We start from the raw sequence: 15386 nt of genomic DNA, 5'->3' as shown, positions 1-15386 counted from the left end.
AGATCCCAGTTCAATTAAAAAAAAAATAAAGTGGGAAAAGAATAGGAGAGAGTATTACACACAGACCCCAAGGCAGTTCTTGTGAAAGCCAATCCTTGTACAATACTTAAGCCTCTGTTTCTAGTACACTAAACACAGCTGACTTCAAAAATCAAACAATAATGCTGTTGAACTTTTTTTCAGTGAATAATTGCTGATGCCTGAATATTTACTTTAGGGGGGAAAGATTTAAGTGTTGCATTAAAGTTTGCAAGTTAAAATTTGACAGGTTAAAGAAAAAATTCTGTAATGCCCCAAGAAGTAGAATATTTGCAGAACTTATACTCTTGAGTAAAACCCAATCCTTTATGTTCATCTAGCACCATATAGTGGGGAAGAGAGAAGGGCCAGACTAATACAATTTGCAGAAATTACTGGCTTGCTTTTATGTAAAAACTCTACCCCGTAAATAGCTTAATAATTTACATTTTAACCTATTACAGCTAATCTTATATTGTCAAAGAGCTGCATGCAACTCTTTTGACAGTTGATGATTCTAACAATCTGAAGGTAAAACTAAATTGTTTCAAATTAAACAGTCAAAAATTAAGATGTTCTCACAATGCCCTACCTTGGCCTTTTTTTTTTCTGTTCTTTAGATGGATTGTCTACGTTCCCACACAGAGGACTCAAGTCATACAGCTATTCTCCAAATTCTGTTATTTACCAGGAAATATTTTGAAAAAAATATTCAGGAAGTAGTTTTGCATAAGGAAGCATTAATAGGGAAAAACAACCTCATAATTATATAGACTACATATAAAAATGAATTATGCACTAAAAATAAGTTAGGGAAATATATGCATTACCTATTTAAACTGTAAAATGTTATTCATATTTAGGCTTATAAACACAAGGGTTGGGAACTACTGAGTTCTTTTGGCTAAAGCCCAATATTGGCCTTATTTCAGTTTAATTGGAAGAGGATCTTGAATTCATCTTCTCCATGAGATATCAGGAACCTGGATTTCTGTTTGTACCAAAGGTTAATAAGAAATGTGTCTGCAAAAGTCAAACAGCATTAAATACCAAAAACTGATTATTATTCTGCAGGAGTTGTTCTGTCATTCATAATCTCTCCATGCTCCAACCTTCCACAGCTAATCTTTAATGGATGACATGCAAGAAAGAAAAATAACATCTAAAAAGGGACTCTAAAGTGAGCTTTGAAGAAATGGAAAATACATCTGTGCTGGAAGTTATTGCCACCCAAAGTTTATTACTGGCAAGATTACTTACTTCCTCTTACTTTATGGGATATTAAATCAAACTTTAAGCTAATAGCCACTTGGATATTTGTTTTCATTCCTGCTATTAAAATCACTGCATATGCATTATTTTTCAAGTTAATTCAGGAAACACTAAATAACGCTCATGAATAATTTCCACACCATATTCAAGAATTCCAAAATATCACAAATGTCAATTCTCCACATTTTAGTACAAACTGACCTGACAACAAGAACTTAATTACTGGTATATTGCTGTAGTTTCCATAAGATTGGAAGGTACATAACAGATACAACTGCATCAGAAGTATTACTTTACTACCTTCTTTTTTTTGCTGTCTTTTCTGTCATTTCCCTGGCATTTCAGAAAGTATATGCTCAATGTTGATACATTTTTCAAGCATTAAAGGTGGTGTGCAGCACCTAATAGACTTAGCAGACTGGAGACAATCCAATTCTGCCTGCTGAGTTGACTCTGATTTGAAAAGTATTCAATTTTGATAACGTTACCATCAGATATTGGTTTAAAAAAAAAAAAAAAGCAAGCAAATAAAGAAAGAAGCAAACAAAATAGCCCCTGTTACAGGAAGACTTGCCATAACAGAAATTCTGTAACATATTTCTGTAACAAATATTTCTGATTATATTTTCCTTCAAAACTATTCTTAATCCCAATATAAAGCAGTGTGATAGCAACACAAAGATCCCAAGAGACAACGCTCTGCTGTCAACTATGGTATATCTTGTTATGGTAATGGTGGAGGTAACTGTCAGAAGTTCAGGGCTTTCACATTTTTCTAAGTCTAGAGAGAGTACACTATTATGCTCTACTACTGTCACTTACACAAAACAAGCTCTTTCCTCTAAAAATTCCAATATACACCGTGTATATTTCTTGTTAGGCAAAAACAAAGTCATTTATTATGTCTGTCCAAAGTGAGATCTGTTCTCTCTGCTGGCTCTCTCTTTTAAAGTAAAGACTTGACTCCTTTGCATCTCAATCCTTAAATTCCAGTCTGTCCTCAGAGGACGTGTGCTCCTTCTTCCTTTCCCCTCCCACAGAGGGCACTCATTCCCTTTTCTGTTCAACATATGAAAATTCTGCAGTCCTGTTCCTCATATCCAATTCACATTTGATGTTCCTCTTTCTTTTTCCTTTACATTATCCTAGTCTAAGTTCTTCTAAGAAGTGCTCTCCCCTTGATTTTTCATGTGTTGCCTTCTCTCTTTTTCTTCTCTCGTAGTGAAACTAACTGTAGTTTCTGACATTGCCTTAGTGAGAGGAAACCTAACAGACGAATAGTGCACAAACAGCAGTAACCTGTGGCAACTACGACCACCAGAAACAATAGTATCTAACAGCTGAGAAACTGCAATCAGAATTGTGAATTTCCTCATGAACTGTGAACTCCAGGATAGAAAAAATAAAAAATAAAAATCTTCTGAAAATAAGCCATTTATTGCACATAGTAAACATTCTCTTCTACCTTTACTCTTTACTTTTTTTTTTTATTCTCTCACAACCATTTCACAAATTTATACTTTTCCTCTTCACATATTTCTCTGAAGAAAGTAAAAAGCACAAAATCACAAGCTTTGGGTTATTTGTTTCTGAAGAGTTCTGCAGTTTAATTTCAAAATGGCCTTTGTCTTCAGCTTTCCTGTTCTTGCCACAGAGCTTGCTTAGGTAAAACCCATCAATTAGAGGGTTCCATTTAAAAATAGAATTGTAATATTCCTCAAAGTAGATAACATTTTATGGTGTACCTTTCTGATGTTTTTTGCAATATAATTTTGTGGAGTCATTTTCTTATCATAAAGTCAGTACAAAGTAATAATAAAAATGCAAACACCCATATTTACAGGCTTCACTCTACCATGTGTTATACACTGCAATAATTAAACATTAACTAGTAACATGAAATCACAGCAGCATGTGTTCTCCTTTCCTCAAAGGACTTAATACACGGGGAAAAAGTTTCTCCTGAAACACGCTGAGTCTTCTTTATTAGGTTATGTCTGTCCATTATAATCCTCCCGAAGGCTTTTTATGAGAGACACACATAGACCTCCACAAATTCTGTTTGGTTCACATCATTCCAGATTTCAAAACATTTATCCAAACTTGGTAAGATTCTTAGAACAGCAAAATAGGAAGCAAAAAGCCATAAGATGTTAACAAGGCTTCCTTCTTTTTTTTTTTTTTTCTTCTCAAGTGTAAGGAGCCTCTTACCTTCACTCCCAGCATTTAAAGAATTTTATACTTCCTGAACTCATAAAAGAAGCAAAAAAGGTATCTTTTTAAAGGCCATCCTAACTATGCACTTCAGCTCTCATTAAAATTTGGCTTACTCTTGTTTTTTAATTGGAATAACTATGTTAATTATTCTATCCATATTCACGTCATACTGTTTCGGAGGGGATATCATACTCAGGACATAATTAGAAAGTTTAAACAGTAATGCAAGAGAAAACAATTTACTAACAAATATTTCAACTGTATCCATAACAAGGAAACTAATTAGCATTTTGACACACATTTCATATTTCTTTCCAAGTTTTAATGAGCAATGAACACCTATATTAAATAGAATATTTCTGTGTTATAGATATAGAGGTAAAACACTCTGCAAATATCCAAGAACAAGCACAAAACTTGGAATTCAATCCAAACAATTTGCATTAGTATTCAGTTGCTGGATACAACTATGATATGTTGTTCAGACTTTTTTTGTCTTCTGAAAATATAGAAAACAGTTTATATAAGATGAAATAAGAGTAAAATTATGCCTGCATTTCACTTAAACTTGTTTCCTAATATCTAGTTTCTCCTTTCCCATCCTCCATCACAGAAAATTTAGCAATTCTCTTCCACTTATAATATACACAGAATTCCTGTATTCTCAGGATAATAAACGCCCGTATTCCCAGGAGTTTCATGTTTAAAGTCAGCCATATGTTTTTTTCAGCCACGGAGTTTATTTTCAGCTTCATTTTCTTGATGATAGTTACTCTATACTCCAGTACCAATATTTTTGGGATAGGTATTAGTACTCACTATCAATATCATGTGAATTGTCTGTGGTTGTTTCGGTTTGGCCCTGGCAGGCACCTAAGTACCACAAGGATATAATTTTACCTATCCTACACTTCACTTACGAACAAATGATATGATTAATTTATAATTCTACTCCTATAAATTTTCTTGAAACATATGGAGCAAAACCTCAGGATATTTTTCATCCACATCCATACTATACACACTATCGCTTTTCAATAATAATAAAAATACTCAACTTCACCACTTTAGAAATTTCTGTAACTGCACAATACAAATTGTTTCCATTCTTGTGTGTCTATCCAAAGAACACTTAACAATATAAACATGTATTCACTTTCAACTGTAAACTTAAATACCTTACATTTTGGCAATTTGCATAAACGTCATTCACTGAAGACATACCATCATTAGACAAAAATTAACTAACTACCACAAGAACAGATTTTTCAAAAGTGCAGGTCTATAGCTGAGGTGAATGTGTGACTATCTTCATACACTGGGAGAGGGGTAGTATTGCTCTGAACGAGCTAAAACAATAAGTGGTATTTGAACTGCTGGTTGAAAGGTAGAAGCACTGGTAATCATTATTTCCCCTTGTTTGTTCAGGACCTTCCAACAAAACAAACAACCTTTTTGTGATTGGATTGACATGGTGTTAACAATGCATTTAATGCCCAAATCAGTATGAATACAGGTAAAGCTCCTGCTAATACCAGTACCAGGATGTTAAAGCCACCTATTTTCTAAGCAACTCTAAACAGCCACACACACACAAAAAAGTCAAATCTTCCCTCCTTTAGCAAATAAAGCTAACATTCACTAGGCCACGTCATATAGCAACCGCGGGTACTGTAAGAGCCATACAGCCATCTGTTAAACGCTTGCCTACCATACCTGCAATCTTTTCTGCAATCTTAGCTTCTGTAGCTCTCTCTTGCAGTTCTAAGTCCAGTTTTATTGTCTTCAGCTCCTTGTCCTTTTCAGACAGCTTATCCTGAAGCTGAACAGAACAAGTGGACAGTAAGATTCTTATCTCTCAGAAACAGTCAACCAGCATAACAAAATTTTAAACAACAGTTCTCTTACCACCAAAATACAAACAGTAGGCAATACCACAAAAATTTATCTATTTAAAGGACAAATGCTTTTTTTTTTTTTCTTTCATCAATTGCCCTATCTTGCTCTCTGAAACAAGCAGCAATGTGCATGCCATTACTCTTATTTTGGACTCCCCTCTTCAGATATCACTAGCTATGCTTTTGCTTGCTAAGGAAGTTCAAAGTTACATGGAATATAATGCAGATGGTGTCTGCATTAGTAGCCTTTTTCTTACCAAGATTACTGACATCACTGATGTCTGAAGAACCTGTGGTGTAAATGCGTCATTTTCCATGCACATCACCAGACAGAAAACCTATGCTCTTTAACATGCTGGGATCTGTCTTTTAATTGGGAATTCACTTAGCCTGTTTTTAGACAGAGCTGAGCTTGCCATCACATATTCAATGATATTTCACAGAACTGCGGAACTGTTGAGGCTGCCAGTGACCTCTGGAGGTCAGCTGGTCAGCCTGAGCATTCCCCAATGCTTAAGCATGACCACCTACAGGAGGTTGCCCAGGACCACATCTAGGCAGCTTTTGAAGATCTCCAGGGAGACTTCACCACTTCTTTGGGCAACCTGTGCCAGTGCCCAGTAACCTGCACCATAAAGAAGTGCTTCCTGCTGTTCAAAGGGAACCTCTGACGTTCCAATTTGTGCCCACTGCCTCTTGTCCTAACACTGGGCACCAATTCATGGAAAGAGTACAGATTTTTCAGTTTTCTGTCAATAACAAATGCAACTGCTGCTAACAGTAGAAACAATGCAGTGTGCAAGTAGGATGGAATTTTCCTCCCCTTAACATAGAAATATCAGGGCGTGTTCATTATATAGACCTCATGTACAGAAGCATGAGCTCCAGTTTCTGTTCATGAAACACTGGCTTTGGTTTTGGTCCTTTTTTATAGTCAACAGCTGAAAAACTTGTCATGAAATGCTTGAGCCATCTCAGATCTGGGATGGTATGTTTAATGAAAGAGACCAGGTGTATTCTAGAAAGTAAGTTTCAAACTTTATCAAAGTTTCATCATTTGAACCATGCTATTACATCAGAAAAGCTACAATTCTGTCTTCATTATATCAAAGCACAAGAGAAACAAGGCTGTAGCAGAAGCAAAACATACTCAAATGACATTCATAAAATACACTGGCTCTTCTGGTAAAAAGCCAACGTCAGTACCAAGTGTTATTTCAGCATCAAAAACTGTCAAATTTCTGAGAGGAAAAAATTAAGATTACTCTGCAAAAAACAGAAGGCTAATCAAGTTAACCAAAGGAATCACTGAGAAGACATGTGCCACTTTCAATAGAATACATGATGATGACTACAATATCTTAAAATGGCAGATGTGAGGAAAAACATACATACTTTCATTTCCTAGTGTGATGCTAAACTAAATGTACATATAAATAAAAAATGCATAGATAAAAATACATATAAATACAAAATAGAATGCAAAGGAAATGGAAAGTAGATATCAAAACTTGGGATTAAGATAGGTATTGTGATTTAAATGAAGAGAGGTTTTACAAGGCACAGGTGGCAAAGTATGGACCAAATATAATCGTGAAGGAACTACAATACAGAAATTAACTGTGTTAACTCTAATGACAGAACTCTGATTTAAAAAAAAAAAAAAGAAATAAAACAAGTTTAAGATGTTAAATTTGTAAGAACCCATACACCATGACTTTACATAGTGAATTGACTCACTGTTTCCCATATTTAATCTCAGAATCTCAGTTTACCATGTTTTCGGGATCAGGCCTCAAAGCAGTTTACTGTTTCTTACAAGCAATATGGAAGTATTAGAACAATAGCTTTTTGTCTCCTAGCAAGCATTTCAGAACATCTCTCAAGATTTTGTTGACCTCCAAGTATTAATGGGTTTTACCTCTTCCACTATGCTATGAAAATACTACACTGAAGTAAAACGGATCTTCTGTCAAAATATATGAACAATGTAGAATTTGTTGAAGAATTACTATTGTTTTTGTGTTGGCTTACAAGAATTCCTGATTTGGATAACTTTGTAACATGAACAGGATTCCAGCCATTACTACTAATTATTCAGTTGTAATAGTTCCATGCATAATAAATATGTTTCATATGTGAACTCTAATCCACAAGCTTTTTCAAGCCAACAAAAACTTTTCCATTAACTTCAGTGTTTTTTTATCCATGATGCAGGAACCTATGTCACTGATTAAAAAGGTCAAAGGGCAGCATGAAAGATTTTTAATTCCAGAGACGCAGTTGTTAAACAGATACTAAGAATCCAAAATGACTAGAAAGCTATTGATTGGTGCACTTAAATAACAAAACTAAATTAGGAACAGTTTAAAATATATGTTTTGTAAGACAACCATAAAAGAGCAACTTCTGTGAACTGAATATCTCAATTTTACCTTTTTATTTTTGGCCCTTAGAGTGTCCAATTCTTTTAGGAGGAATGCAGTTTCTGTCTTCCCACCTACACCTGTGCCATCCTTCCATGAGGATATAAACTCAGGGAGCATCCTCTTACCCTTTTCTTCTATAGTGCTGTTTTTAGGAGGAAAAAAAAGAAGTGAGAAAAGTAATGCAAAGAACACTTCCCTCACCCCCCAAAATATGCAGAAATAAATTAACAGCATTTGTTAACTACTGCAAATATATTAAGTAGCAGTAACAGGAATGTCTTTCTGTCACTTCTTAAATCTGTTACTCTAAAAGAAAACCTGTAAATATGGAAATATTAAGCAAATATACTACAGTGCTAAGGCATAAAACAGATGAATATAAATTGGGTATGAAGCCTATAAACAGAAAATGCTTACAGGGAGCAAATATTAAAACCTGGGGCTTAAACATGGAGCAACAAAGCAATGAAATATTTAGGGATCAAACTGATGCTCAGAATAAAAGAATCAAAATTCTTCAGGAGGATGGACAATTCCACATTAAGTAAAGTGAGAATATCCAGAAGACAGGACCTTGAAGTTTGTATTGCAGAAAACTGTAAAATGATGGTGTTACTATAAATATTGTATTTGATGGCAGGAATTCTATACTGTATACCCACAGAGTTTTAAGATTATTTAGCCATAGACAGGGGGAAATGAGAAAAGATTCAATTAGCTATTTTTCTAAGAAGGAAGGATGGATTTAACTGTTACAGCCTTGTAACAATGATTTTTCTATCAATGGATAGGGCTCACTGTTGTGCCGGCAACAAATATGAAAGCCCAAACTGACTATAAAATGATTTTTTCACTCTCAGCTTAAAATGCAAGCTTCAGAAGCAGCAATACAAACATGGCCACAAAAATTCTGTCTCAAGACTTTAATAAAACACCCTGGCTATCCTTTGACAATCACAGGTAACCCAGATCTCACTTCCAGGATGGGAGCAAAATAAATAGATTCATGGATTAGAAGGGGCTATCAGTCATAAGAAGTAGCCACAGAAAAATGGTACCTTCTGAACTTCCATTTCAATGTATAAATTACTTTCTTTATACTACTTGCATGTGTAATTCACATCCTAGAAAGAAAAGCTACCTGCTATTCCAAAGAGTCATCCACTTAGGTAAACATTTGTTTGTACTCAGCTACCCCCTTCTTCACCTGCTTCCATCTGACTTCTTATTTGCATGATTCTTTAAGAAATTAAAGAATCTTAAGAAATTAAGATCTGTACTCTGCACGTAAACTATGATGCAACTCAAAGCTCTTCATATATAGGCAGTATGGAAATTCACATGTAACTAAATGCTTAGGATACTATACTATAATTTAAATGGGACGGAAGGGCACACAAGCTGCTTATCTTCACTTTCAAGATTCTATTTCATCTTTGCTCTGTCTAATGAATTTCATTTTCACTTACTATTGTTTTGGACTGCGAATGATAAACAACTCTGGAGACTAATGGCCAGTCATTTTAAACATCGAGCTTTTTTTGTGCGTGCATTTTCCATGTTCAGGATATGCTTCCCATGAACAACTACGAATACACTTCATCATCTTTCAGTTCCTCCTTCATTTTTTTCTTCCTATTGTGTAACAGAAAACTTGATAAATCCCTTTGCTGGTGTACTAAGACCATCACCTATAATGCAAATCAACACTGACTCAACATTTCCTGGGTCTGTTTGTATGAAGTTATTTTCTCATCATATATTCTAATTGCAAACTATTTGGGGAAGGATAGATTTTGTGCAGTTTATACAGTCTCTATCACAACAAGGTCTTGGTCTATAGCTTTGGAATCCTACATGCAGATAAGATGGTTCAACATGCTAACTGCTGTGGGAAGCTAATCTCAATGTTCAAGCCCAGCCTGCTTGCCAGTGTGACACTGTTGAGGGTAGGAACAACAGACTTTGGCTGACACTATGCTGGGCTTTACTTAAGCACTCAAACATATTTGGCTTTTACAGCTGGATACATTGTCCAAACAGCATATCCCAGGCTTCAATTAAAAAACAAACAAACAAAAAAACCCAACAACAATGCAGATGGAAAAGTACTATGGACTAATTTTGGTGCATTGGGTCTCCATTGGACCATACTGAAGGTAACAAAAACAGATGTAGAATCTTTGTCAGACAGGTGAAGAGCTAGAGTAGACCTCTCAAAAACAGGTCACAGGACTCTGCAGCCTTGATCTCATTTTCAAAAGCATCTTGGTAACACTGTTAAGACTTGAGCTTCAGACTGCCTATTACTCAAGACTGATAACATTCCATAGTCAGTAGGTACCTGCATATATTACATCACATACCGCATGAGTGTTTATGTTTCTTAAGATTGCTATACAGGGCCACAGCTCAGTACAGAAGTCAATGACAGAATAAAATCTTCAGACTTTGTATTACACTCGTCAACCATATTTGCCCTTCCCCAGATTCCTGCCACAGACTCTCTACGAAGTATTCAATACAGCTCCACATCTTTGCTCTTTCAACTTCACCTGGATTTCAGCCTGATTTATTCCTGCTTCCTAGCTTATACCACCAACTTACTCATCATACTTTGGGTACACTGGACTTATGGTCTAGATTTTAGATCACCTTTTCTAATTCTGTTCAATATGCATTTTTAAAATTCTCTGAAGTGATCACAGTTAATTGAAATATCTATGGTGTGCCTCATAAGCCATTGTCATGATCACATTTTGCATCAGTGCTGGAGAAGACACTGGTGAAATGCTGCACTCCAGGTCAACCACAGTTATATCAGCTATCCATTAGTACACCATGTTTATACAAATTGGGATTTCCTAGTCTAAGTAAAAAGAAGACATACTGATTCTTAGCTAGGAATTAAACTTCCCTATTTTTATCCAAAAATCATAGATACATTATCTATATTATGAATATAGAAAAATATATTTAGGGATTTGTTTTTACCTTAATTCTCCAGGACTGGAATTACAATCACCATACATATTTGAGGGTCCTTTTCTTTGACTGGTTATTACCAAATCTGAAAGTTTCAATGCTTCAGCTTCTGCCTGGATGAAAAATTCTGGTTTTTTTGAGGAATTCTGATGAAGTTGAAATTCTGCACAGAAGTCTTCTCTTTTCTGTTCCAAGATGCGTATTTCTAATTGGAAATAGAAGTGAACATATTTTTTCATTTGGAAAACAAAAAGTACAAATTTAGCAGAAGGGAGAAAGAACTTTAGTTTCCCATTCACAGCTTCCTCATTCCACTAAGGAACGTGTGCTGTACTCCTTCAAGCACTGATATAGGAGTTAAGATCTATTTACTGGATTTTTCTCGTGCAAACCTGAAAAATTCTTCATCATTTCCGAAACACTCTTCCCCTTCAATGACTATTTAATGTAACACTGACCCTTGCAAATCATCTACCTATCTTTTGTAAAAATCATTTCTACCCTGGATAGATGTGATGAATTTCTGCTCTAAACAGGTACATTTTCAGCTTGTGGAGTCTCACTTGCTCTGAGGTCATTTTCAAATCCCGTTTGGTTACAAAAAGAGTATTAGCAAGCTGTAATTAGCAACAAAAAAGTCCCATTGTTCATTCCTGGAAAGGATGAGCTAGAGGCTCGTACAACTAAAGAACTTGGAGAATGCAAAGCACAAATTGTGTCAAATGGAAGAATGATCTGATTATAATGTTGAGTGTGATAGGTAGTTCTCCTAAGCCTGGCCAGTAGATATACTTAGGACACGTTTCTGATATCAAGGTATTTAAATGGAAGAAGGATCTACATGACAAGAATATTCTTTCATAAAGCGAGAACAAGTAACTTTTAATTAGAGAACTATATTAAAAATGACAAGGAAGAAGCCTAAAAAAGCTGAAAATTGAAAAAAAAAAGTGCACATATTTTTCACAGGTTGAGAACACACAGTGGAGCTTTTGCTTATTTAACAAAGTTAGCATTTCCAAACATTTCGGATAAATTATACGTTATATGTTCTTTGATCCAACTTATTACTGCCTCCTCAGAAATAGTAAGAACTATCTATGCACTAGCAATCTTCTACAAATAGCCTGAAAATACACATTAATCAGCATCAAGGTGTCATGCTGCATAAAAAAGAAAAGCACAGAAGCATGTCTGTAAAATCTGTTGACTTCCTGAAAGAAAGAATGGCACAAACAATGGCACAGGCACAAAGAGATGGCTTCTTGTGGCTTGACTGAAGTTGGTTTAAAAAGTTTGTATGCAAAGCTGTGCATTACTATCTTGTGGAAATGTTCTTGTGCTCATGGCTGATCTATATTCTCTTTATCTACCTCAGTATAAGTCCTCTTGAGTCTACCCTCACCATATATACTCTCTAAACTATAACCACTGGATTTCATACTAGAAGAACAGTCAACAATGCAGCAGAATCTTTGTTTCTGAGTAGTAATAAACATGAGGGAACCATAACTTGATAAAACATTCATTAATAAGTATAACCTAACACTGCATCCAGTATTGTGCTTCCAGTACTGTGATTGAAACACGTTCCTCAAATCAGATCCTTTCACAGCTAATGCAGAAATTGAACATAGCCACCTGGATTCTGAGCAAATGTTCACTGGCTCAAAATCCTGCAGGTTTGTGAGCAGAGATTCCTTTAAAGACCTGCTACATTTTAAAACCGGATTTAACCTCTTGATCCTCCTTGCAGCATATAGCATGAATGATCTCTAAAAGAACAAGCATTAAAAAATCGTTGTTTATACTCTAAGAACCTTCCCCAGCTTGGGAATAGCAACATACACGGCTAACTTCTGAATCCTCTCTAGTTATTACTATCTGAAAATCAGCCTAGTTTGAATTTTAATACTTGCAAAGCCTTTTATAGGGAGGCATACACCTGGTTGAGATGTGTTTCCCATTTGATCTATATTATAAAGAACTGCCAGTCAAATAAATCATCCTGTCCGCTTCTCCTGTTTAAGACACAGTCATCTGTGTGTGCATATATACATATACATACATATATACATATACATATAAAAAATGTTGCAAATTATTCTCTCACGTGCTGAAGGGGAAGCACAATGCTTCACTTGCCTTAACAACTTTTCCTCCCCTTCTCCTTTGGCCATCAACATTTTCCATAAGCCACATACATTTGAAGTGCCTTGGGTAAAGTATGTTACATTCCCTTGAGGAATTCAAGCACAACATATCTGTTGCAACAAACAGCGACTGTACTGCCATGAAATTGCTCCTAGTTTAGGCATTACTCTCCTTTCACCAACAGCACATGGAAGAGTTGAAGAAAAAACTTCTTGCTCCGTAATGCTAAAAACATTAGATGATGTTGTGTACCACATTTACACTGTTAACATAAGAGTAATTAACTAAGTATTTTTTTCTCTTTTCACATTTTGTGTTTTTCTAATTTGCTACTTTTAGTGCCAGGACTTTAAAAAGAGTCCACAGAATCATTGCAGTTGGAGGGACTACTGGAGATCACCTGGTCCAACGCCCCCTGCTCCAGCAGGGCCACCCAGAGCAGACTGCCCAAAACTATCTCCAGGTGGCTTTTGAAGACCTCCAAGTAGGGAGACTCCACAACCTCTCTGGGCAATCTGTTTCAGTGTTTGATCACCTTTATAGTAAAAATAAAACCAAAACCTCTTCCCTTGTATTCAGATGGAAATTCCATCCGTTTTTATTTGTACTTGTTTCCTCTTGTCATGTTAATGGGCATTACCAAGAAGAATCTGGCCACTTCTTCATTCTCTTTCATCAAGTATTTACATATACTGATAAGATCCCTCATCCCCCCTGCCCCGAGACTTCCCTTCTGCAAGCTCAGTCTCAGCTCTCTTGGCCTCAAAAGGAAAAATAGCCACTGCTCTCTCCTCAGAGGCTAAGTCACCTCATTCTAGAAGGTTACCAAGTTGATTAAGCATGAGTTCACCTAAGTAAATTCATTTTCACTACTCCCAGTTGCCACCTTGTCCTTCATGTGCCTGGAAATGGCTTCCAGGATTAGTTTGTTCCATCACCTTCACGGGGACTGAGGTGTCGCCAACTGGTCTGTTGTTCCCAGCATCAACCTTCTTACCCTTTTTGGAGACATGAGTGACATTTGCTTTCCTCATCCCTAGACACCTCTCCCAGTCACCAAGATCCTTCAAAGACAATTGACAGTGGCCTCAGAATGACATTAGCCAGTGTTGTCAGCACTTATGGGTGCATCCAGTAAGGCCCCATGGACTTAGTGTTACTTAACCTGATTTTCCTCAGCCAAGGCTTAAGTCTTCCTTACTCCCGACTTTCCCCTGGTCTCAAGGGGGTGTGACTCCTGAAGGTAGATCTTACCAGTAAAGACTGAGGTGAAGACGACATTGAGTAACGTGGCCATTTTCTATGTCCTTTGTCACCACAGTCCCTACTGCATTTAAGCAGTGGGCCAACATTTTCCCCCCTCATCCTTTCGTTCGTTAGATACCTGTAGAATCCTTTCTTGCTTCTCCTCATGTCCATTGTAAGGTTCAACTTTAGGTGGGCTTTGGCTTTCCAAATCCCATACCTGCACAATCAGACAGCATCTCTATATTCTTCTTGGGCCACCTGCCCCTGCTTCCACATTTTGTATGCTTTTTTATTATGTCTGAGTTTAGGCAGGAGCTCTTTGCTTACCCATACAGGTGTCTGACCACCTTTGTTTGATTTTCTGCTTGCCAGGATAGAGCATTTTTGAGCTTGGAGTAGGTGATCCTTAAATACCAACCATCTCTCTTAGATCCCTCTTCTCTCTAAGACTGTATCCTATGTGATTCTTCCAAGCAGATCTCAGAGGATGATCTACTCTCATGAAGCCCACGGCTGAGGTCCTGCTTTTTGCCTTGCTCTCTCCTCTTCATATATAGAATTGCCATTTAATAGCAACTGCAGCCAAAGCTGCCTCCCGCTTCGACACCCACAGCCCGTTCTTCCTTGTTTCTAAGTATGAGGTTCAGCAGAACACCTCTCTTTGTTGGCTCCTCAATCATTTGCATCTGACAGTTGTCATCAAAGGACTTCAGAAACCCCCCTCAATCACTTGTATCCTGCTATGATTGGCCTTCCAGCAGATTATCAGCATCATTGCAGTCCCCCATGAGGACCTGTGAACATGAGGCTTCTTCCACTGGTCCGCATGATGATGTGAACTCCTGGTTAAATCCCTAGGCCTATAAAGATTGTAAAGGAAACCAGCTGAAAATAAAAGAAGAATTTATCATGGGACTATACCTGTTTTGGCATTTATTACTGCTAATGCTGCTTCTTTAAGCAACTTACATTTGCTGCACACCTCTTCATCCAAATCAATTCCCTCAGGGACATAGGTAAGACTGAGAAGAAGTATTACAGCAAGCCTGTAAGTGGCATTCCTGGAAACAGATGAAACACAGAAGCTCTGTTTTTCCCCCTGCTGGCTTTGTAAAAGAGAGGAGGACAGCAGCCTCATCCCCTCTGAATTAAAAGCACCCTGCCC

At 36.7% G+C, this 15386-nt stretch overlaps 1 protein-coding gene across 4 annotated transcripts in view; it reads right to left on the bottom strand.

The window, feature by feature from the left end:
- Window positions 1–15386, bottom strand: part of MIPOL1 (mirror-image polydactyly 1) — a 189190-nt gene that overhangs the window by 134195 nt on the left and 39609 nt on the right. For all 4 annotated transcript variants that reach the window (XM_048059868.2, XM_048059869.2, XM_066998058.1 and 1 more), the window contains 3 exons: window positions 10829–11024; window positions 7841–7976; window positions 5224–5329 (listed from right to left, as the gene is read on the bottom strand). In XM_048059868.2, coding sequence (XP_047915825.1) covers window positions 5224–5329; window positions 7841–7976; window positions 10829–11024 — 438 coding nt within the window. The remainder of the gene's footprint in view (window positions 1–5223; window positions 5330–7840; window positions 7977–10828; window positions 11025–15386) is intronic.

Source organism: Anser cygnoides, chromosome 5 (assembly GCF_040182565.1).
Source record: "Anser cygnoides isolate HZ-2024a breed goose chromosome 5, Taihu_goose_T2T_genome, whole genome shotgun sequence".
Classification (NCBI taxonomy): Eukaryota; Metazoa; Chordata; class Aves; order Anseriformes; family Anatidae; genus Anser; species Anser cygnoides.
Note: the sequence above shows the minus strand (reverse complement) of the source record. Positions and strands in the feature narration are given on the sequence as shown.